The following is an 18,759-nucleotide window of genomic DNA, read 5'->3' on the forward strand; positions in this document are numbered from 1 at the left end:
ATTCTACGCATGATGACAAAGCAACCTTCCAACAAGTGCAGCTTAAATCAATACACATTAATCCTCTTGAATTCAAAAATAAAGCAGACAAACGTGAACAAAAAAGCCATTAGAATTTGCATGGCTGTCTGAGCAGAAAGGTTAGATCATTAGCCTTAAACAGTAACTCTTACCTGAGTGTTGAGTGTTGCAAGGCTGATGGAACGACGTCTCTCTGTCTCGGTGAATCTATAGAGGAACAGGAAGAAACTGAATCAGCCTCAGCAACATGTGATCGTCACTCACAAAGAAATAATGATGCAGACCAGCGTGGCAGTTAGGAAGTGTTGCTGGTTACACAGGATGGGAGGCAATGATAAGACACTTCAAAAGAGCAGACCTAAGAGTATTCACTGGATTTAGTAGCTACACTTCAGCTCCATCTCCGAGAGGAGCTGTTTGCAAACAACTAACTTTGGTCTGTTTTCAGCCTTCAGAACGTAGTCACACTGACATCAAATCAAACACACTCGCACATACTTGCACACATACACACTGCCTGTCAGAGATCTGTGGCTGGCTGTAAACACACAATGCTGGGGCTCTGCTTCCTCTGTGGTCTGAGTATCTATACAACAGCTGTGTCTGTGTGTGTGTGTGTGTGTGTGCATGTGTACGTGAGTTAGAGAACTGGTTCAGTTTAAAAAGCCACAGGCACCCTTCTCATCGCAGGCAACACAAAAGCTTCAACAGTTTGGCCAAAGCTATAGAAATTTGACTGACAGCTCTGCATGTGAAGTTAACACAGACTCAGCGAAGCTCACTGTGTTTTAATGAACATGTAACATGTGACATATGACATGTAGACAAGGATGATGAGCTTTGACTTGTGTTCCTCATACAAACCGAGTAAAGTAAAAAAAGCCAGATTGCCAAACTGTTCAGCAGATAGCCTCATTACAAAAGTCTTGATAGTTAAACATGGCTTCTTTTTTAGGGGTCTATTGTTTTCTAAACTGAGCTGAAGTTATTGTAGTGGTTCATGTTTCCTGCCATCCTTAATTCTTCCCATTAAACTTGTAACCCCAGTAAACCCAGTTTAAGCCTGGCTCAGATCAACAGACTTAAGCATGGCCCCTTAAACATGGTGTGTAAGACCTGTTCAAAGGAACTTTCACAGTCCAAACAGGTTCCAACACAACCACACTGATACTGTGTTCTCGTACCAGTCACTACAGTATATGTACATGAATTCTGTAGCTTGTTTGGATCATTCGGAGAACCAGTGATCTGGTTCTGCAAAACTGGTCAGGTGAGACAGTATTGGAGTAAGCAAACACAGCTATTTTACATGTACTCATTTTCTTACTGAGACGAGAAGATCAGTACCTTTGTCACATGTCCACAATATATGAAGCTGCAGCCAGCAGCTGCCAGCATTAACTTAGCATAAAGACTGTAAAACACTGGGACAGCAACGAGCCTGGCTCTATTCACTTATGAGCACCTATAAAACTTACAAATGAACATTAACTGATCATTTGTTAAATTCAACCAACATGTAACAATCACGACTGTGGCATTATAGGAGGTTTTGTGGTGGAGTACATCTCGGTGGGACAAAGTGACGTCCTGAAGACAAGCTGTCTCCACAAAGAATCCAGGCAACAGGCGGAGCCTCCAGTAATTATTTTATTCAATGAAGCAAATAATTGTGCAATCTATGCTTTTAAAAAAATGGCAGATCACATTTTCCAGAACTCAGGGTCTTAGTTGTTTTGTTTTTTCTCAGACCAGCAAATCCAAACATGTACTCACATTTGAGAGTTCAAACCAGCAAAAGTTTGGCATTTCTGCATGACAGATAATTAAAATTTTCATGAACTCAAACCACGTTTTGAATCAATTTATGGCTGCACTTCTTCAGCAACACCCTTTCCATGCATTAACATTCTGTAATTGCCTGTCTATATATTAATTTTCAAGACTGTCATTCCCACACAGGATTCAAAATTGACGACCTCTGCTCCATCAGAAAATATCACAAAAACTGAGACTACAAATAAAGAGGAGAAAAGTAGTCGGAACTAAAATGCAGCATATACTGTTGTTACTGAGAAAATGGAGAGCAGAGACAGACACACAAGTCAGGAGGTTAAAAACGCACCAAAGACATAAAACAGGTGGACGAGTGAGTCCCAACCAACAAGGTCAGTCCTCCCAGAATGCTTTGGGGTTGAGGGGGCTGAGCTCAGTTTCTAAACAACTAAGCCTAAACTGTCCCAGAGCACACTACTGACAAGGCTGCTGGGACCAAACAGTCACAGAAACACTGAGCTCTGTTGTCCAGGCCTGGGAGTGGCAAGTGTGAGTGTGTTCATGTGCATGCCTGTGTGTGTGTGCGTCTGTGTATGTGTGTATGTCAGAAAACCCACTCTGACCATACACTTTTGCATTCCTACAAACACAGTGTCAGGTGCCTACATGCCAACTGGCACCTCCATCAGCCAACAGTGTTCATGCGTGCACACACACTACAAACACTTACACTTCTTTTTTTCAACCAGGGCTCACAAGCACACAACAAAATCACACACACAGAAGCATGCACAGACAGCACACACAGGCCTTTTCTCTTCTCACAGCTGTGTTCAGATATCAAACAGAGCCCGCCGAGAGAGAACAAACACACTGACGAGGAAAGATTAGCTGGTCACACAGAGCGCCAGCACACACGCATACAAACACACACACAAAAACAAACATACGCACATACATTTATGCACAGGCTCTGTTCAGATGTTAAATGATTGTCAGTGTTGCGACAAATTATCAAAGACTGAAGCAGAAAAATGACAGCAGAAACTCAAACAGAAACAAAGGGTCCTGAATGAAATACAGATTAAGGCCAAAATAAAGGAAACAGCAGCTTTAAGTGTTTTAATACACTGTTTACACACACTGAGCCACCAGAACCACTTCAAGTGTACTTTGGCACTGATTATACAGTGAACTGAACTATTAGGAATGATGGAATATGAAGTGGATAGTTCTCTTAGTGAGTGGACATACGCAGCACCTGCTATTCATGCAAGGTATATAACTTATCACGATTCTGGCAGTGTGTTGCAGTTCATATTATTTGGTGGAACGGAGGCCGCATGAAAATAAATAAAGACTACAATGCAGTCTTGACAAAACAGATGCTTCTCCGATGTCAATCACAGCAATAACTTTCTCTTTCGCTTCATAAATCCACATTCAGTTCAGTTATGCCAGTTACACGGCAACCCTCAAGCTGCCACTTAAGTCTGTGATTTGTTGAAGGGTTTTTGAACTTGTGTCTCTGAATAACAACCTGTCACCACCTTAGACATCGAAAAGATGGAAAATACGATTCTTTCCACCTACATTCTAGTCATTTTTGAGACTTTCATTCAGCAAAATGTCCATCGAAATCAACAGTAACATAACCATCTGCAAACAACATCAGGCACAAATAATAAAGTTTTTGCATTAGAAAAAAGTGCATTAGAAATAGGAAAAGCTAATTTGTTTGAACGGGGAAAAATAGGTTTGGAAACGTAGTAAAATAAGCAGAAGTCAGGACGTAGGTATGTTTTGTCTAACACCAACCAAAAAGCACAAAGCGATAGCCAGCAGGCAAATGCTCATTTAACCAGTCAGTCAACCGTTCAATCATCAAACAAGTGTTTCGGCCAGTTAGCAGGACTACAGAGCACTCCGACAGCCAGTGAATAAAGAACCAATTCCCCCCAATTCCTCCTCTGAAAGCTGTAAGCACTGAGTCTGCACAGCACAGTGCATATTTTTAGCGTCGGGGGAATCTAAACTGTACCCAGTAAAAACACATCTGGTTTAAAAATAAAAAAGCAGGATGCTGTATGTGTGTGTGCGTGTGCATGCGTGTGAGTGAGAGTGTGTGTGTGTGTCTGTGTGTGTCTGTGTGTGTGTGAGTGTGTGCTTGGGCAGGCGAGAATTGGATTGCTGCCTTGTTTCTAAACAGGCAGGCAGCCAGAGAGGTTCTGCAGCATTGAAGGATGCCATGGCTGACTGAGTGACTGTTTCCAGCCAGGTATGTACACACGGTTTGATCCCTGAGGGCAGCTGGCAGCAGACCTGAGGGCAAGGCTATTCTCTGCTGCACCTTGGAGGTGCACTGGATTCAACCTACCAACCACCTAATCAGGATAAAGGCGAACATATTGCTTGTCAGACAGTAACCCAACTGCTGCAAAAGATTTCTTTGGGATTATATTTTACATGGTGAGACCAATTACGGAGCTCTTTCTTAATTAAAATCATCTTGTCTGACCTCCCTTCATAGAGAGGCCGAGATGCACAAGAATAGTAGAATAGTGCACAAGTGTAGCTGCCAAGAACAGTGTTTGCTGACGAGCACTTCAGCATGGTCGAGGATTGAATGTGGGTCATTTGGAGAAGAACTGTCTTTTTAATAACTAGTACATATGGACTCTTTTATTTAGAGTAATTTCTTCTGAGAACAGCAGAATGATTTTCAGATAATAGATCACCAATATATCCGATTGCAGCACCTTGATTATAATGAGAAAAAAAAACTATTCCTATGAAAAAAGTGCCCCAAAAAAGGATTGATTTGAAAGATTTGTTTGTTTTATTATATCTAGGCCTGCCGCTCGTGCCTGATCAACCCCGACACCAAAAGAAGCAGGGATGTAAATAAAAACGGAGTGCAATCATTTCCAAATATGCTGTGTTTACTGACAGGAATTTTGTGAAAATTTCCTGGGCCCAGTAGTAACATCTTTTAAACAAGACTGTTTTCACATCCTTGCTAGTGAACTACTGAGACTTTCAAGGATGTCCCTTTCATACCCAGTCACAATACTCTCACCTGCTACCAGTTAACCTGTTCACCTGTAAAATGTTCCAAAGTGGCATTTTTTGTTTTTTTAAACAGTACACAAGTTTCTTTTGTTGCCCCTTTTGTTGTTTGAAAAGTCATCATATTCAGAATAAGCATATATACGCAAATATCAATTAAGTTGATGAGGTAAAACATTAAATACAGTGTCTTTGAAATTATTAGTAGGAGGCAAATGATCACATTCTGTTTCATTTATTTGACACAGTGTCCCAACTTTCTTGGAGTCACGGTTGTATATACCATAGCTAAAAGTTAGTATAAAGGCTTATTTACAGTTACTGTACTTGGTAAGTGGAGTGATGATGTGTTTTGTGACTTCAGGCCAAGAGAGATGCTGGGATGTGAAACGCTGGTTGGAATGAAGTCATTTGGCCAAATGCCTGTTTCCATCTGAGGCCAGAGGAAACCGTTAGCGGGCGCTGCCTTTTTCCCACACCATCATATCTCTCCCTCTTTCTCGCTCTCTCTCTCTCTCTCTCTCTCTCACACACACACACACACACACAGGATCATCCTTGTTATTTCACCCCTTGAACGAAAAAAGGAGCTGACATCAGGAACGACTTTAGAAAGTGACAATAGACTGGGGAGAAGCGTTACATATACCAGAGAAATCCACTTCATAGATACAGTATTTTCCTCTCAGTACCTCACAATCTGTTCTGCTCTGCTTCTAGATGTCACGACCAGCAGACAGCATGACGGTCAATATGACATACTGTAGGACATGTGAGACATCTAGTGTGCTATAATTCATGGCCTAGTCTATGCATGATATATCTAAGTCCAGCTTTCAGTCATGAGTATTAGTTCAAATTACAGCTAATATTCATCACACCGTATGAAATAATTCAGTCTTGAGTCACTAGCTTAGTTTCAGTTAAATCAGTCCAGTCCTGTTAAGTTTTAACTGTTACCTAATAGTTTCGTCTCGGTTCTCTCGGTTCTACAAGTTTTATCCCCTTCACAGTTAGTTAATTTAATTAAGAAAACCCAATATCATAATTCACAAATTTGCCTGTGCAAGCCAAGTGCAAGTCAGGAAAAAAATGGAAGAAACCTCTAAAAGAAAACAGAGGAAAGATCACTCTTCCAACACAGACAAATGAAATGAATGTCATGTGTACAGAACAGACTGACAGAAAAAAACTCAGTCTCGACAAAATTTATTTGTTTCACTAATCTCATTACTGTACTTTCATTACAGCCCAATGACATTCGCCACTGTTTAGTTACAGTGGCAGTTTTACTTTTTACTCCCAATTCCAACCTTAGTCACAGTTGTGCTCAGAGCTAAATGTTAATAAGAACACATGCTGATGTTTAGCACGTGGCATTTTTTATTATAATAACTTTGACATTTGATTATCAAGAGGTGATAGATTCTACATGGATGGGTTCTACATTTCTAGATATTTTGCAGGAAGCATCCGTTGATAAGAAACAACTGATCCAGCTATCCACGATGCTCATCAACTACTGTGTTTAAGTATCAATAATGCCTGCAGCAGATTTAACCAACTGTATACTGGAAGGCGACTTCTTATGATTAATGCAACATCACTTTTACCAAGAATAAACAACCAACTGCTGTCCCACAACCAAAAGAAAAAAAATCCAAGGCAAAGTGGAAAAAAATGGCTTGAAGTGTTCTATATGTAGTTCCTTTATATAGCTCTTCTGGGTGCTATAAAGATTTGATTCAGAAAGATTTCATCAAACACACAGTTCAAATGGTTAGACCATTATGGTACAGAAACAAGACCTTTGAGGTAGATAGAAATATAAATGTCCCAACTTTGCAGCGTGACAAGACATTTTAAAAACATCAGTGGACTTTACATTCTCTTTTAGCTTCATAGCCTTTACAGACAAGCACCCACAAGCCTGACCAAATAATCCCGGAAAGATCTTAAACTGTCTGAGCCTCATTAAGTTTCATACACAGTTATTCCACAGAGACAGACTGAGCACAGGCATCTGTCTTGGTGTCACATACAGCATACCCGTGCAGCGTCCTATCCAGAAACCACACTCCACCCCAAAATAATCAGCACTCTGTGTCTGGAGGGCCACTATCAACAACCATGCAATCATCTCCCAGGGTGCAACACAGCAAAACCCATCACAACATCTCTGGCAGACAACTACAGGTTTGCCAAAACATGCTGAAACATTATGTTTCACTTGAGAAAATAACTTTTTCTGAGCAGTTTTTGAAAATTAGTGTGATGAGGCCTTTAAAAACAGAGGAACTTAAACTGCTAAATCACTTTGCAAAACTCTCTTCAAAGGCTGTAATTTGATGTAATACTGTCATTAGTTATCTGCAACCTAGCTGTAATGACTAACTTTTATGATTTTAGACATGTTTTTTATTTCATACCTTCTTTTTATTGCTTATTTTATCAGTTTGAAGCACTTAACAAATATGTTTAGCACCCTCTGGGCACATGACTGTTTTTACTGTAGCACTAGCGGTATTGTCAAACCAAGCAACTTTGTTTAAGAGTGTGGATAGGTAACCTACCTTTATCAAAACCACATCTACAGCTCTCTCTCCCTTGGCACAGAGACTGTACCTCCGCTTGTGTCGTTCATACATTTTCCTTTAAAATATCCAGAGTAGATTTACGAACAGACGGTTAAAATCCAGCAGAAACACTGCTGAGGAGAGCTGTCTGCTAAGCTTCACATCTGGCCACAGAAGCAGCCTTCCAACAGACTCCAGCTCCACTCCCTCCCTCTTTCTCTTATTCCCTCCCTTTTCTTTTCCTCTGCCGCCTCTTAACTTCTTTCATGACTCTGTGTGACTCATGCCTTTGCTCTCTCTCTCTCTCTCTCACTCTCTGAATGTTCTCTCTCTTTCTCAGTGAGGCTGTAAACGTCTTTCTCTCATCCTGTTAATAAGCCAGCAAAAGCAGTGCATTGTTAGAGTGTGACAGATGACAGTAGGGCATTCTTACTTCAGTTAATTTTATTCAATCATCAGAATTTATTCTGTTGCGATTCAACACCCCCTGCCGGATGAGGACTGAGTCCGCTTATGAGGTGCCCTCTGGGAATGATTGCACCTCTCAAAGATGATAGATCTGGCTGGTGGCCATGTTGAAAAACTTGGATATCACTCGCATATTCATCCACAAGGGCAGAGTTAGAGGTATGCCAGTGCAGATCACACTTCAGATTTTTCCCCACATTCAATTTATTATGTGTAGGCCTACGTGATATGGCGACTGATATGAACGGTGCCCTGCTATTCCACATTACATCAGACAAAACTCTTTTTACATTTCAGGCTGAACTGCAGAAACCAGACAACAGAATATGGCAAACCAATAAGATGATAACATGCTGTGTGATTTCACACAAACGAACACTTTCCTAAAGTTGATCTGATTTGATTTATTTCTTACTGCATATTGCAAGTAGCTGATTTGTGTGTTTTCAATCTTCTGACGCATCTATTCCACAAACAACTGAAATAAGTAACTCAAACGCAATTTGTTTTCCACATTCATACATTAATGGCCTTGAAAAACTCAAAAAAGGACACAAATGCAAACAGCTAGGTGGGCAACAGGCAAGCATAGGGTATATTAAAGTAATACTTTGCTGTTTGTCATTGTGATAAATTATGGCAAACGATACATATAGGATCACCTATAAAATCAAACTTGCACTTCTCCAGAGAGGCTGCACACTGTGGCTGAGCAAATCCTGGCATGAATTTAGAATCCAGTTTTGACATCAGGTCCTGCCCATAGCTGGCCGATAGCACAGAGGCGTGATTCCAGGCAGCCACAAACAAATCAAACTCTCCACTAATCCAAAGTCTGATCTTCACAAAGCACCAGGTGTTTCAGTGTTCAGGGAGACACTGCAAACGCTCCGTTCAACCAAATGGACCACAGCGTTTGGACAGAAAATATTAACTTTCAATATAAACTGCTGTCTGGTGGATTTGAAAACTGACAATCTCTACATTGCTTGGCTGTAGTTCAGAGTGTAAAAGTCAAAACAATAAGAGGAGCCCATTAACCCCCTAACAACTCCCCAGCTGGTATTACTCTGCTCGCATTATGAAGAGATAAAATAGCATGCAAGCAAGATCTGCTGTCTAATTATCTCATACCTTGTCAAAACACTCTGTGATTTTAATTGCCTCATTAACCTTAGAGTGGATATAGAAAGTATACACAACCTTGTAAAATTACTGGTTTTTGAAATATAACGAGAGACATAAAAACAAGGTAAATGTCAGACTGGTCCTAGCTTTATAGTGATCTTCCAATCAGCTCACTTCATTCCACTTCTTTTCATTTGGTTTGAGGTCTAGGCTCAGATTGGGTCATTCCAGGACTTTGATCTTACTTTTCTGAAGCCAAGGCTTGACCAACTTCAATATGTGCTTTGGGTCATTGTCATGTTTGAATGCAAAATTCCTCTTCATGTTTCCCCTTTCGGACCTGGCCAGCAAGTTTGGTGCCTGAATATCTTGATATCTGTAGCTATTGATTATCCTGTCTATTTTGATGAGAGTCCCTGACCCATATGAAGAGAAGCAGCTCTAAAGCACGATGATACCACCACCTTGCTTCACCGTCAATGTAATGTTTTTTAGTTGAAATTTCAACCACTGTTCTGTCAGACCATAATCTCCTTCCATGTTTTGGCATAATCCAGAGTTGGAGGTTCATTTTTTTTTATGAAAGCATTGCAGGCTAGAAATTCCTCAAGTTGACTGAATGTTGCTGTTGACCTCTTAATGGCCCCTCCTGACCTTTGCAAAGTTTCTTTGGTGCCACATTTTCTGCACTTTTTGATGACTGTTTTGACAGAGTTCCATGGCACAGCTAATGCCTTTGAAATTCTTTTACATCCTTCACATGATAGGTGCTTTTCAGCAATTAGATATCGCAACTTCTTTGGTAACTCTCTGCAGACCATAGCTCTCCTATTAGGAAACAACCCCAAACATTAATGTATAGGTGCATGCTAATTACCTGCAGGCTGGTTCTGAATGTGACTGGTTAACTTTGGACACAGCTACTGCCTCCATGGCAAAAAGATGTGCAGACTTATGCAATCACGGTGTTGGAATTGTTTTTTTTCCATTAAAAATGTCCCTAATAATTAAGATTTATTCACTGAACATTTATACTTTTATAAAATTAGATTAAATATGGAACCAGACTTACTTTTATTTATATTGTTGTCATTATTTCTGCTTTTATATTTCAGAAACCTGCAGTTTCATTGAGGTGTGTACACCTTTTGCTGCACATCTCATTTTATGCAGCAAGTTGTTGCTATCATTTACATTCTGTCATTCAGTCAGTTTAATTTTCCTGCTTAAGATTTTTCAATTTAATTTAACAAATTAATCATTTATTATGATAAAAGTGTAAGAAGTAAATCATGTTGGTTGATGATTGTGATTGTTATTCTTGTTATTCTAAATATGATTCACGCACTTTGTGTCTAAATATTACTACTCTTCACACAATGTACATTAGAAGATACGCTCTGAACAGGCATCTACAGTATGTGAACATGCAGTTTCTTCACCTCAATTCCAACAGCACTACAGTTTTCTAAACACCAGCATGACTCCAAATTGCCTGTTCATCATGGAAATTACAGGAGGTTTCAACAGGATCATATGGCAGGTCATTAAATTCTCTCTCTGGTGAAGAGGAAAAACTCTAATGATGCCATTGAGGCTACATCGCCCTCTGCTGACGACCCCAGTCTCCTGCAGGCTGTCTACATCATTCTGCAGTTAAACATCTGGCATTCAGAACAAGCCACTGACCTAGACCACAACCCAGGAATAAGCAGAGCCACTCCAGTCTATGGCTGCTGAGGAATCTGTCAGTCAGCAACATTTCAGAGTAATGCCTCGTCTACTGAAGATCACATCCATGTGCTCAGTTGAGACAGTAAATGAACTGCATAACATGACTCCCACAGGGAGAGGTTGGGAGATCCTGTTGCATTTTACAGCAAAGTTAATGTATATATAAATATAAATATATATATAAATATTTTTTAGAAGAGGTTACATTTTTCAAAATAAAAAACAAAATGTTGCCAGTATATTAGCAATGGAAAAAGTTTCTACAATAATGAATAAAATAGTGAACGTTACTGAACGCTTAACATAAAAACCTATTTGACACTCAGATAGGCACACAGCAATAAAACACCAAAACATTTAGTAGCAATTCTGGGACAACTACTACCAAAAGGAGCCTGGATTAATTTATTAGGAACTAAGTTTATTGGTCTGTTTCTTCAAAACACCTTTACGTCAAAAATATTTAGAGCATTTTGCTGGTTTGGCAAATGACAACTCATGTTAGACTCATATTACCAAAACCTACAACTGCAACAAAGCAGATCTGGATCAAGACAGAGAGAGACTTTGGGCTTACCGTGGAGAAGTCTGTTTCCTCAGATGTTTCTTGCTCCTCTGCAGCAATTACAGTTTCTTCAGACATGATAACTTCCACCTCTGGAGAAATGCACACAGCACAAAACAATCAATTCAATCACAACACAAACCCTCCAAATACAGGAATCAATAACACATATTAAGAATAAAAGAAACTGAGACTTATCTACCCTCATCACAGCTACACTGAGGTGATACAGCAACGTTTGTCTATAGTTTTCATGAAAAGTTCCCATACAGACAATCACCACTGGAATATAAACAAATTAATCATTATTTGATTAAAAAAACAGAAAGCAAATGCTTCTTTGATGGTGCTGTATAATTATCTGAGATGGATTACAGGAATCCATCTTGGAAGGTTTATGTAAGTGAACGTGACTTGATGAATGCTAGAGGGAGTGGAAAAGTCTCAGAAATCAGTCTTCATGCAGAAGAACAACTTCTCACTTTCTTGTGTTTTTAAACATCCACAACAATCCAAAGTGAAAATTCATTATTTTGAAACCATGAAACAACAGAAAGCTTGTCTCTGATCGCCTGTGATGTTACCTGTTGCTAGGCCACTGTCAGGCTGTAAATATATCCCCTTGTTCATAATGACACCCCACTCTCTGTGTGACGCACAGCACCGACCCTGCCCTTGACCTTTCCTTATTGGACTTGGGTCCAGCACAATTATTCCTGATGAGTGAAAATTGCAGACAGAGGAGTGCTCCAAGTTCACTTAGAGACGAGAGAAACTCAGTTCCTGCTCCATGCTCACATCAGCTACCCTTTGTGTGTTTGTTTTAAAGAACCCTGCCTCTAGCTGTTCATCAGGGACTTGGTCACATGCACTGGTAATGTGACTGTGCCTGCTGACATACAGTAAACCAGAGTGTACATGAGATAGACACTAACAGAATATATGAATAAAGAAAAGGAAGCGTCGTCAGACTGCACATGGCCTAAGGTATTAAAGATATCAACCAGTTTAGTATCTCCTCTTAAGTAACATGTCGCAATTATGGAATCCCAAAATTTTTTTCAGCTCATGCCAATAATTTCACATTATGGTATTTAAAAAAAGAAGTTCCCACTATGTTGTCAAAGGGCACCTGAGGATAAGAAAGGCTAAAACACAGTTTCTGTGAAACACCAGCAGTAGTGGCTCCCTAGTCTACATTATAAGGCTCTACCCAGGTACAGAAGTTGTCAATGTCAATGTCAAGAACTAGATATTGGGGTGTTGCACTTATTCTTTTTCCTTTCTCCTTCTTCATAGTTATTGTGCTGATGTCATAGAGAGAAAATGTTTTGAAATAACCCAATTTCTAAATTAAAAAAAAAATAATAAAAAAAACTCTTGAGAATTATGAAAAGCTGAATCCTCATTAGAGGGGGAACTCGCACCAAAAAAGCAAAATGACTAAGCAAAAACATGTCTTCACCAACAGCAATAGATCACAACTGGATGTCACACAAAAAAAGACAAGCACAGTAATGGTGAGTTATGTTGGATTTAGCTTTGCAGACCTATTGCCATTAATCACCAGAGAAGGACTGAATCTGGTTGGATGTATTTCATCAGGATTAAGACTGACAAACATATTGCCCCTTGATGTGTGAAACTAGAATAAACCCAATCAAGAACTGAAATAAACCAGTGTTTGCCCACCTTGAGTCGCACCTTCTGAGGCTCCATCCACTGTGTCAAGATTCTTTGGATTTTCAGTCATCTCATTCTCAACATGAGATTCACTGGCTGCTTCAGTATTTGGAGAAGGTGGCTCTACTTCCAAGGCTGTAATATCTGCACTATCTGAAAGTACAGTGACGCCCTGTGATGTACATACATCATCATGATTCTCTGAGTGCTTTAATCCCTCATCAGGTGATCTCTCATCTGCTGTCATCTCTGAGTTATTCTCTTTGGATTGCTGTAGCACTAATTGCACATCTCCACTCTTTTCAGCTGAGTCCACTGCACATTTATCACTGGTCTCTGTCGACTGATGGTCTCCTTCAGCTGGGTCAATCACTTCATTTTCTTCTGCAACAGATGGACTGGGGTCAAATAAAAACCCACTAGTGACCTCTGGTGCCAAGTGTTCAATCCCTGCTTTCAGTTCAGAGTTTCTGGCCTCTTCAGTATAACTTTCATCAAACTGCACCGTTGGAGTGCCCCTACTCTCTGATAACGTTGGATCTAACGACAGAACCTCTTTGGAAAGTTCTGGGTCGAGTTCCTCTCCTGTCCCTTCACTATTCAAAACCTCCATTGTCTGAAGGCTGGGTGACAGTTGTAATTCAGGCTCAGTGCCAGTCTGGCTGCAGTCTGTCGCTGTCAGTGCACTGACAGTGTCCGGCTCCAAGAGAAGCCCTGCATCTACAGTCAGTGAATGATCATTGTCTTCACTGGGGTTTGAATCGCTTGATTCATCCATCTTGAATCCTGTAGGGGACAATTCTGCTGTCGTGGTTTCAAGAAAATCCTGATCCTCCGTACTAGCATTATCCTGAGTGGGGTGGAATATTTCTGTTGTGGAGCTTCCGACCGATCGGAAGCTGACAACATCGTCATCACTGGAGAGTCCATGGGTCACCCCAGGATCAAGATCACCATGTCCGTTACTGGAGCTGGGCGTTGTTTCAGGCAAAGGATCGGTCCATATATCTTCCATGGAATTACCCGCGATCTGATGATCAGCTGTGTTATCAGGTTGGTCCAAACAAGGCACACTTGTACTTTTAATACTGTAACCAGAAGTTTCAGCTACGTCTTCACCATCTAACTCTTTACCACAAGCTGTTTCAGTACAATTCCCAGAATGACAACCAGTTTCCTGAGCCAAGCCCCACTGCTGGTCTGTAGCGTAATCCCTAACAGCTGTTTCCTGGTTTTGTTCCAGGCTGTTCATGTCTGGTGGAGGTTCCCCCTCATGGAGGCCTTCTATCCAGAGACGTGGAACAGAAGATTCAGACCCCTCGATTACATCACTGCAGCCTATCAGCGAAGGGAAAGGGCGGTCCCCTAGGGTTGAGACAGGGTCTATTAACCCTTCACTCTCTGTCCTATCCTCATCTACAGAGAGTCCATCGCAGAGCTCCTGGCTCAGTTTCCTCTCTTCCTTCCCGACATTCTCTCTTTCCTCACAGCACTCCGAATCAAAGCCCTCTGACGATGAAGCCTGGCCCATGACTGAAGCTTTCGTTTCTGCACTCGTTGTTATCAGATCTGTTGACTCTGAGTTGGTCTCCTCCTCCCTCCTTCTAGCTGTGCTGTCCTCTGCTTCCTGCTCTGATGTTTCCTTTTCCTTTGTGGCCTCCTGTCCTTCCCGAATCACAGGCTCTCCTCTATCAGTTTCCTCTGCCTGTTGACCACAGCCTGCTGGTGGTGGGATTCCCACAGTGAGGCTCTCCCCTTCTGCCTCACTCTGTGCTCCTTTGCTCCTGTCACTCAAACTAAGACTCTGGGTGAAAACAACGCACTGCACTCTTCCCTCCTCCTCCTCCGTTTGGCAGTAATCTCTCCCAGTGTTTGAACTGAGACACACCCAGTCCTCTGGGGGGGCAAGGCCATGCTCCTGGGAACCAACCTCTGACGTAGGAAGATTTACAGACAAACTCCAGTCTTTCTCTGCATTCCCAGTCTCACCATGTCCACAATCAATACCACTGCTGCTTTCCACTGAGCAGTTTTCTATGCAGCTCCCCCCTGTTGTTGTATCCAGGCACTGTGTTGCTAGAGCAGGCTGCTGTAGTCGCTCCAGACAGGTTAGCTCTGTTTGTACACCATCACAGCATTCAGCAGCTGTGTGCAGAGAATCAAACTGCAGCTCCAATTCAGAAACTCCCTGAAGAATATAGAAGTGCAGGAGAATAAACGTTAGCTTTACTGTCAGCGAAACAGGCAGACATGCTCTCTAGTTCTTATCAATCGCCAACTCTGTGATTGCATAAGGTGTTCCACCAGTTACACAAATGAAGCTTGAAGGTTAAAAAAAATGAGGTCAGTCAAAAGACAAACAAACCAACATGTTCAACAGCACAGGTACTGGCTAAAACTGAGTGGAGATAGTGTACTAAAAGGGCAGGGTGGCATGACTCACCGTGGCATGGAGATGGCATATCAAGTGCAGCAGCTGCTCCACGTTCCTTTGAAGGGTTGGAGGGTCGTGGCCAGGGCGGATGCTCAGCGTCAGAGTGTGTGTGTTCAGCCTAGGTAGGTGGCAAACTACCCGGGCATCCGTAGAGACCAGCTGGACAGTCTCAGTCCCTTTGTCTGTCTCTGTATCCGTCTCAGCCCTGCCATGAAATAAACACTTAGATCATCCAGAAGTTTCTGTAGTGTGATTGGCTAGCACAGCACAGAACTGCTTTCAACAGAAAGTTTTAACAGTGATGTCAGCCAACCCACACTCCTCCTTTTCTTGCAATAATCTATGTGTATTGCTGTTTTTTTTTTTTTTGTTTTTATTTTTTACTCTAGAATAGGAAAGGCCATCAGTCGGATGCTGTGGTTGTTGGTCTATTCCAGCAGTTCAGCAGCTAATCAAGCAACCTATAGTGATGCTGTCAAATTATAAAGTAGCTTGCAAATGTTTAAAGTTTCCAGGCACTGTTGCCAGTCAACCAAAAATGTTCCTTTCCTTCCCTGCACTGAAATGAAGACCACACCTAGCTGATAAGCTTTCTGAGAAAACTTCACTCCCCCTGCCACATGTGCTCTAAGTGCTGAAGGTATGTGCAGTGTTTTTGTTCATAAAGATAGTGCTGTAAAGGGCAGACACCTCCCAGTCAGGCAGATCCGCTTGCGTAATCCTGGGTGGATTGCTTTAGTGCCGAGGCCCGAAAGTTGATGTCACCAGCCAGGCTACAAGTGACTTCACTTTTCATGAGGGAAATGTAATCACCAACACATAAAGAGGGAGCTGTATGTTGTAAAGTAACTGCAGTGTGAGCTTGGTAATGAGCGAGCTCACTAAGCGGTAGTTGTCTTTCAGCTTGTGGCATCTTCATTTTGAGCTAAATGAAAACTATTCTGCAGCTGATAAGTTGAGTGCTTAAAAGGCATAAAATGGGTCCATTTCCACTTTACGTTGTGTCTCAGTCCATTTACCAAAAAAGCTGTTTTTTTCCCTGCAGTTTAATGATTCACTATAAAGGGATGAAAAGAATTTGACCTCACTAGTCACTCAGGCATTATTAGGGATAATACCTGACAACTGCAAACAATACACATACATCCGCCACCATTAAACTCGGCAGAGAAAACACTGCAGTGTGTGGACTTAAGTAAAGTTACACATAGTGAGATGCTGTGGAGAGGCACAAGTTGTAACCGAGGTTTTTTGTGTTGCGAATAGTTTCCCATCTCTCTGGATTCTCTTGGAATGATACTGGCAGCCCACAACCTTTCACTCTGTCCTCAACTATCCGGCTGCAGCTGAAATGGCTAAGCCAGGCAGTGGGCTTTGTGGTGATGTTCTATGGATACTTCTATTGTTCTGTGAGGACAACAGACAAACAAGTCTGCTCTAAAGGGCCTGGAGGCAACACACAATCTGCCCTCTGATATATTGACATGAGACTGAGAGAAGAGGGCAACTGTTCTTCTGAAACACAGTGTGAACATAGCTTTATATATATTTTCTTTTCTCTTATGTTTAACTGTTTTTGAATTATGCCAACACTCAAAAGAAACCCACTGCATTTAAAGAATTACTGTGAATTTACAAATAAAAAGTCTTTCAAGATGTGCTTACTTTGTGAGGAGCTCATGGAGGCGTTCGTGTCCTCGTAGGGCTGCAATGGTGGAGGGGGTGTGGCCTTCTCTGTTGGCCAGTCGCAGCGCTTCTCCTGCTCCAGACTGCTGCAGCAAGAAGTCCGTAACCCGAAAGAGACCCCGGCGCGCTGAGAAATGCAGCAGAGTCTCCTGAGGATTCAACTCTGATGAAGAGACAGACGATGAGAAATACAGAAATAAATACAAGCAGACAGGAACAATCAAACACACTAACAAAAAAAAGGAAAAGGAGAAAGACAGAAGAGTGCATCAGCGCAGGCAACCAATTTGTGGTGTGTTTCCGACATACCATCACTTACTGAAGCTTGGCAACACCACAGTGCTGTCTAATTAAACCAGTACAGGGTTAACAGTGACACAGCAAACAACAGACCTTTACACATTCACAGACTGATAAAACCACTGCTTGTCTCTGTCTTCAACAACAGATCAATACACATATTGGCAAGCCTTACTTTTTGAGATTACTTTAAAGGCCTTATCTGTGCTCAGAATTACAGAAGACGTCAAGCTTTTGTGTTTCTGTGATATAGCGCTCATATTCGAGGAAATGTCTCTGAAGCGGATGTGTGATAATGAAACTATCATAACAACAACAAGAGTAAGTATGCATGTGACTCAATCAAACTACACTATTTCAACTCCGATTCAAACAAACTTTGGACTCTGTGCAAAACAAATAAAGCCAAATGTGATACTTCGTGAATTCGTTTTTTACAAAGACAATATATTTAATTTTTGTAAATAAATGCTCATTCTGAAACTGATGCTAGCAACATGTTGCAACACGTTGACAAGTAAGGAAAGGGGCAACAAAAGACCGTGAAAGATCAACCATATATCAACGGAACCATAAACACTGAAACACTCCCCTTCACTCATCCACAAAGACAATAATGGAGATTCATGGACACACACACACACACACTTTCAGCCAAAGTCTGTGTAATTAAATCTTTCTCTGCATTCGCTGGCAAAGATTAATACTTTTCTAAGTGTACAGTCTCCCAGTCTTTTGTTATTATTAATGATTTTTTTTTACCGTCAGGTCACCAGCAAATTTACTGACAGACATCCTGTCCTATAGACATCCTGAGATAAGGGGTAAGGGCCTGGTTAAAAGGGAGGGAATGTGAGTCCTGGAGTTGAATAAATGGTAATTTTAAAATAAAAGTTGGAACATACAGTGTTAAAATTGGTAAATTAAAACACTAGACAACAGTACTTGTGAGGGGGTTCAGCGTTGCGGTGTTTGAAAAATTTCCACTTCAACATCCAGCTGTCTTGTTATGCAGAGTCAGTACTATACACATAGAAAGCTCAGGTTTATCAACGCGGCTGGTCTGTTGTTATTTATAACAGCAGAAACTACAGGTATAAGAAAGATAAAATATCTGAACTGATGCTGAGTCTGAATTTCTCTGAATAGTTTCTTCTCTGTGTTTTACTTGTGTTGTTGTCTTGTCTTTATTTTCTTGTAGGACTTTTTAACTGTGCCTTTGATTGGAAAAGAGCAAAAAAACAAATTTACTGTTTTCAGCACAACAGTAGTGATCAGGGACTATTTACAATGCTGGTCATCACTGCTGATGAAAGGTT

The 18,759-nt window shown here is 41.2% G+C and overlaps 1 protein-coding gene across 9 annotated transcripts in view; it reads right to left on the bottom strand.

The window, feature by feature from the left end:
• LOC124068430 (A-kinase anchor protein 13) overlaps positions 1-18,759 on the bottom strand; it is a 97,763-nt gene that overhangs the window by 45,934 nt on the left and 33,070 nt on the right. For all 9 annotated transcript variants that reach the window (XM_046407336.1, XM_046407201.1, XM_046407041.1 and 6 more), the window contains exons 6-10: positions 17,120-17,303; positions 15,464-15,659; positions 13,030-15,208; positions 11,350-11,429; positions 174-228 (exon numbers count right to left, since the gene is read on the bottom strand). In XM_046407336.1, coding sequence (XP_046263292.1) covers positions 174-228; positions 11,350-11,429; positions 13,030-15,208; positions 15,464-15,659; positions 17,120-17,303 — 2,694 coding nt within the window. The remainder of the gene's footprint in view (positions 1-173; positions 229-11,349; positions 11,430-13,029; positions 15,209-15,463; positions 15,660-17,119; positions 17,304-18,759) is intronic.

Source organism: Scatophagus argus, chromosome 1, assembly GCF_020382885.2.
Source record: "Scatophagus argus isolate fScaArg1 chromosome 1, fScaArg1.pri, whole genome shotgun sequence".
Classification (NCBI taxonomy): Eukaryota; Metazoa; Chordata; class Actinopteri; family Scatophagidae; genus Scatophagus; species Scatophagus argus.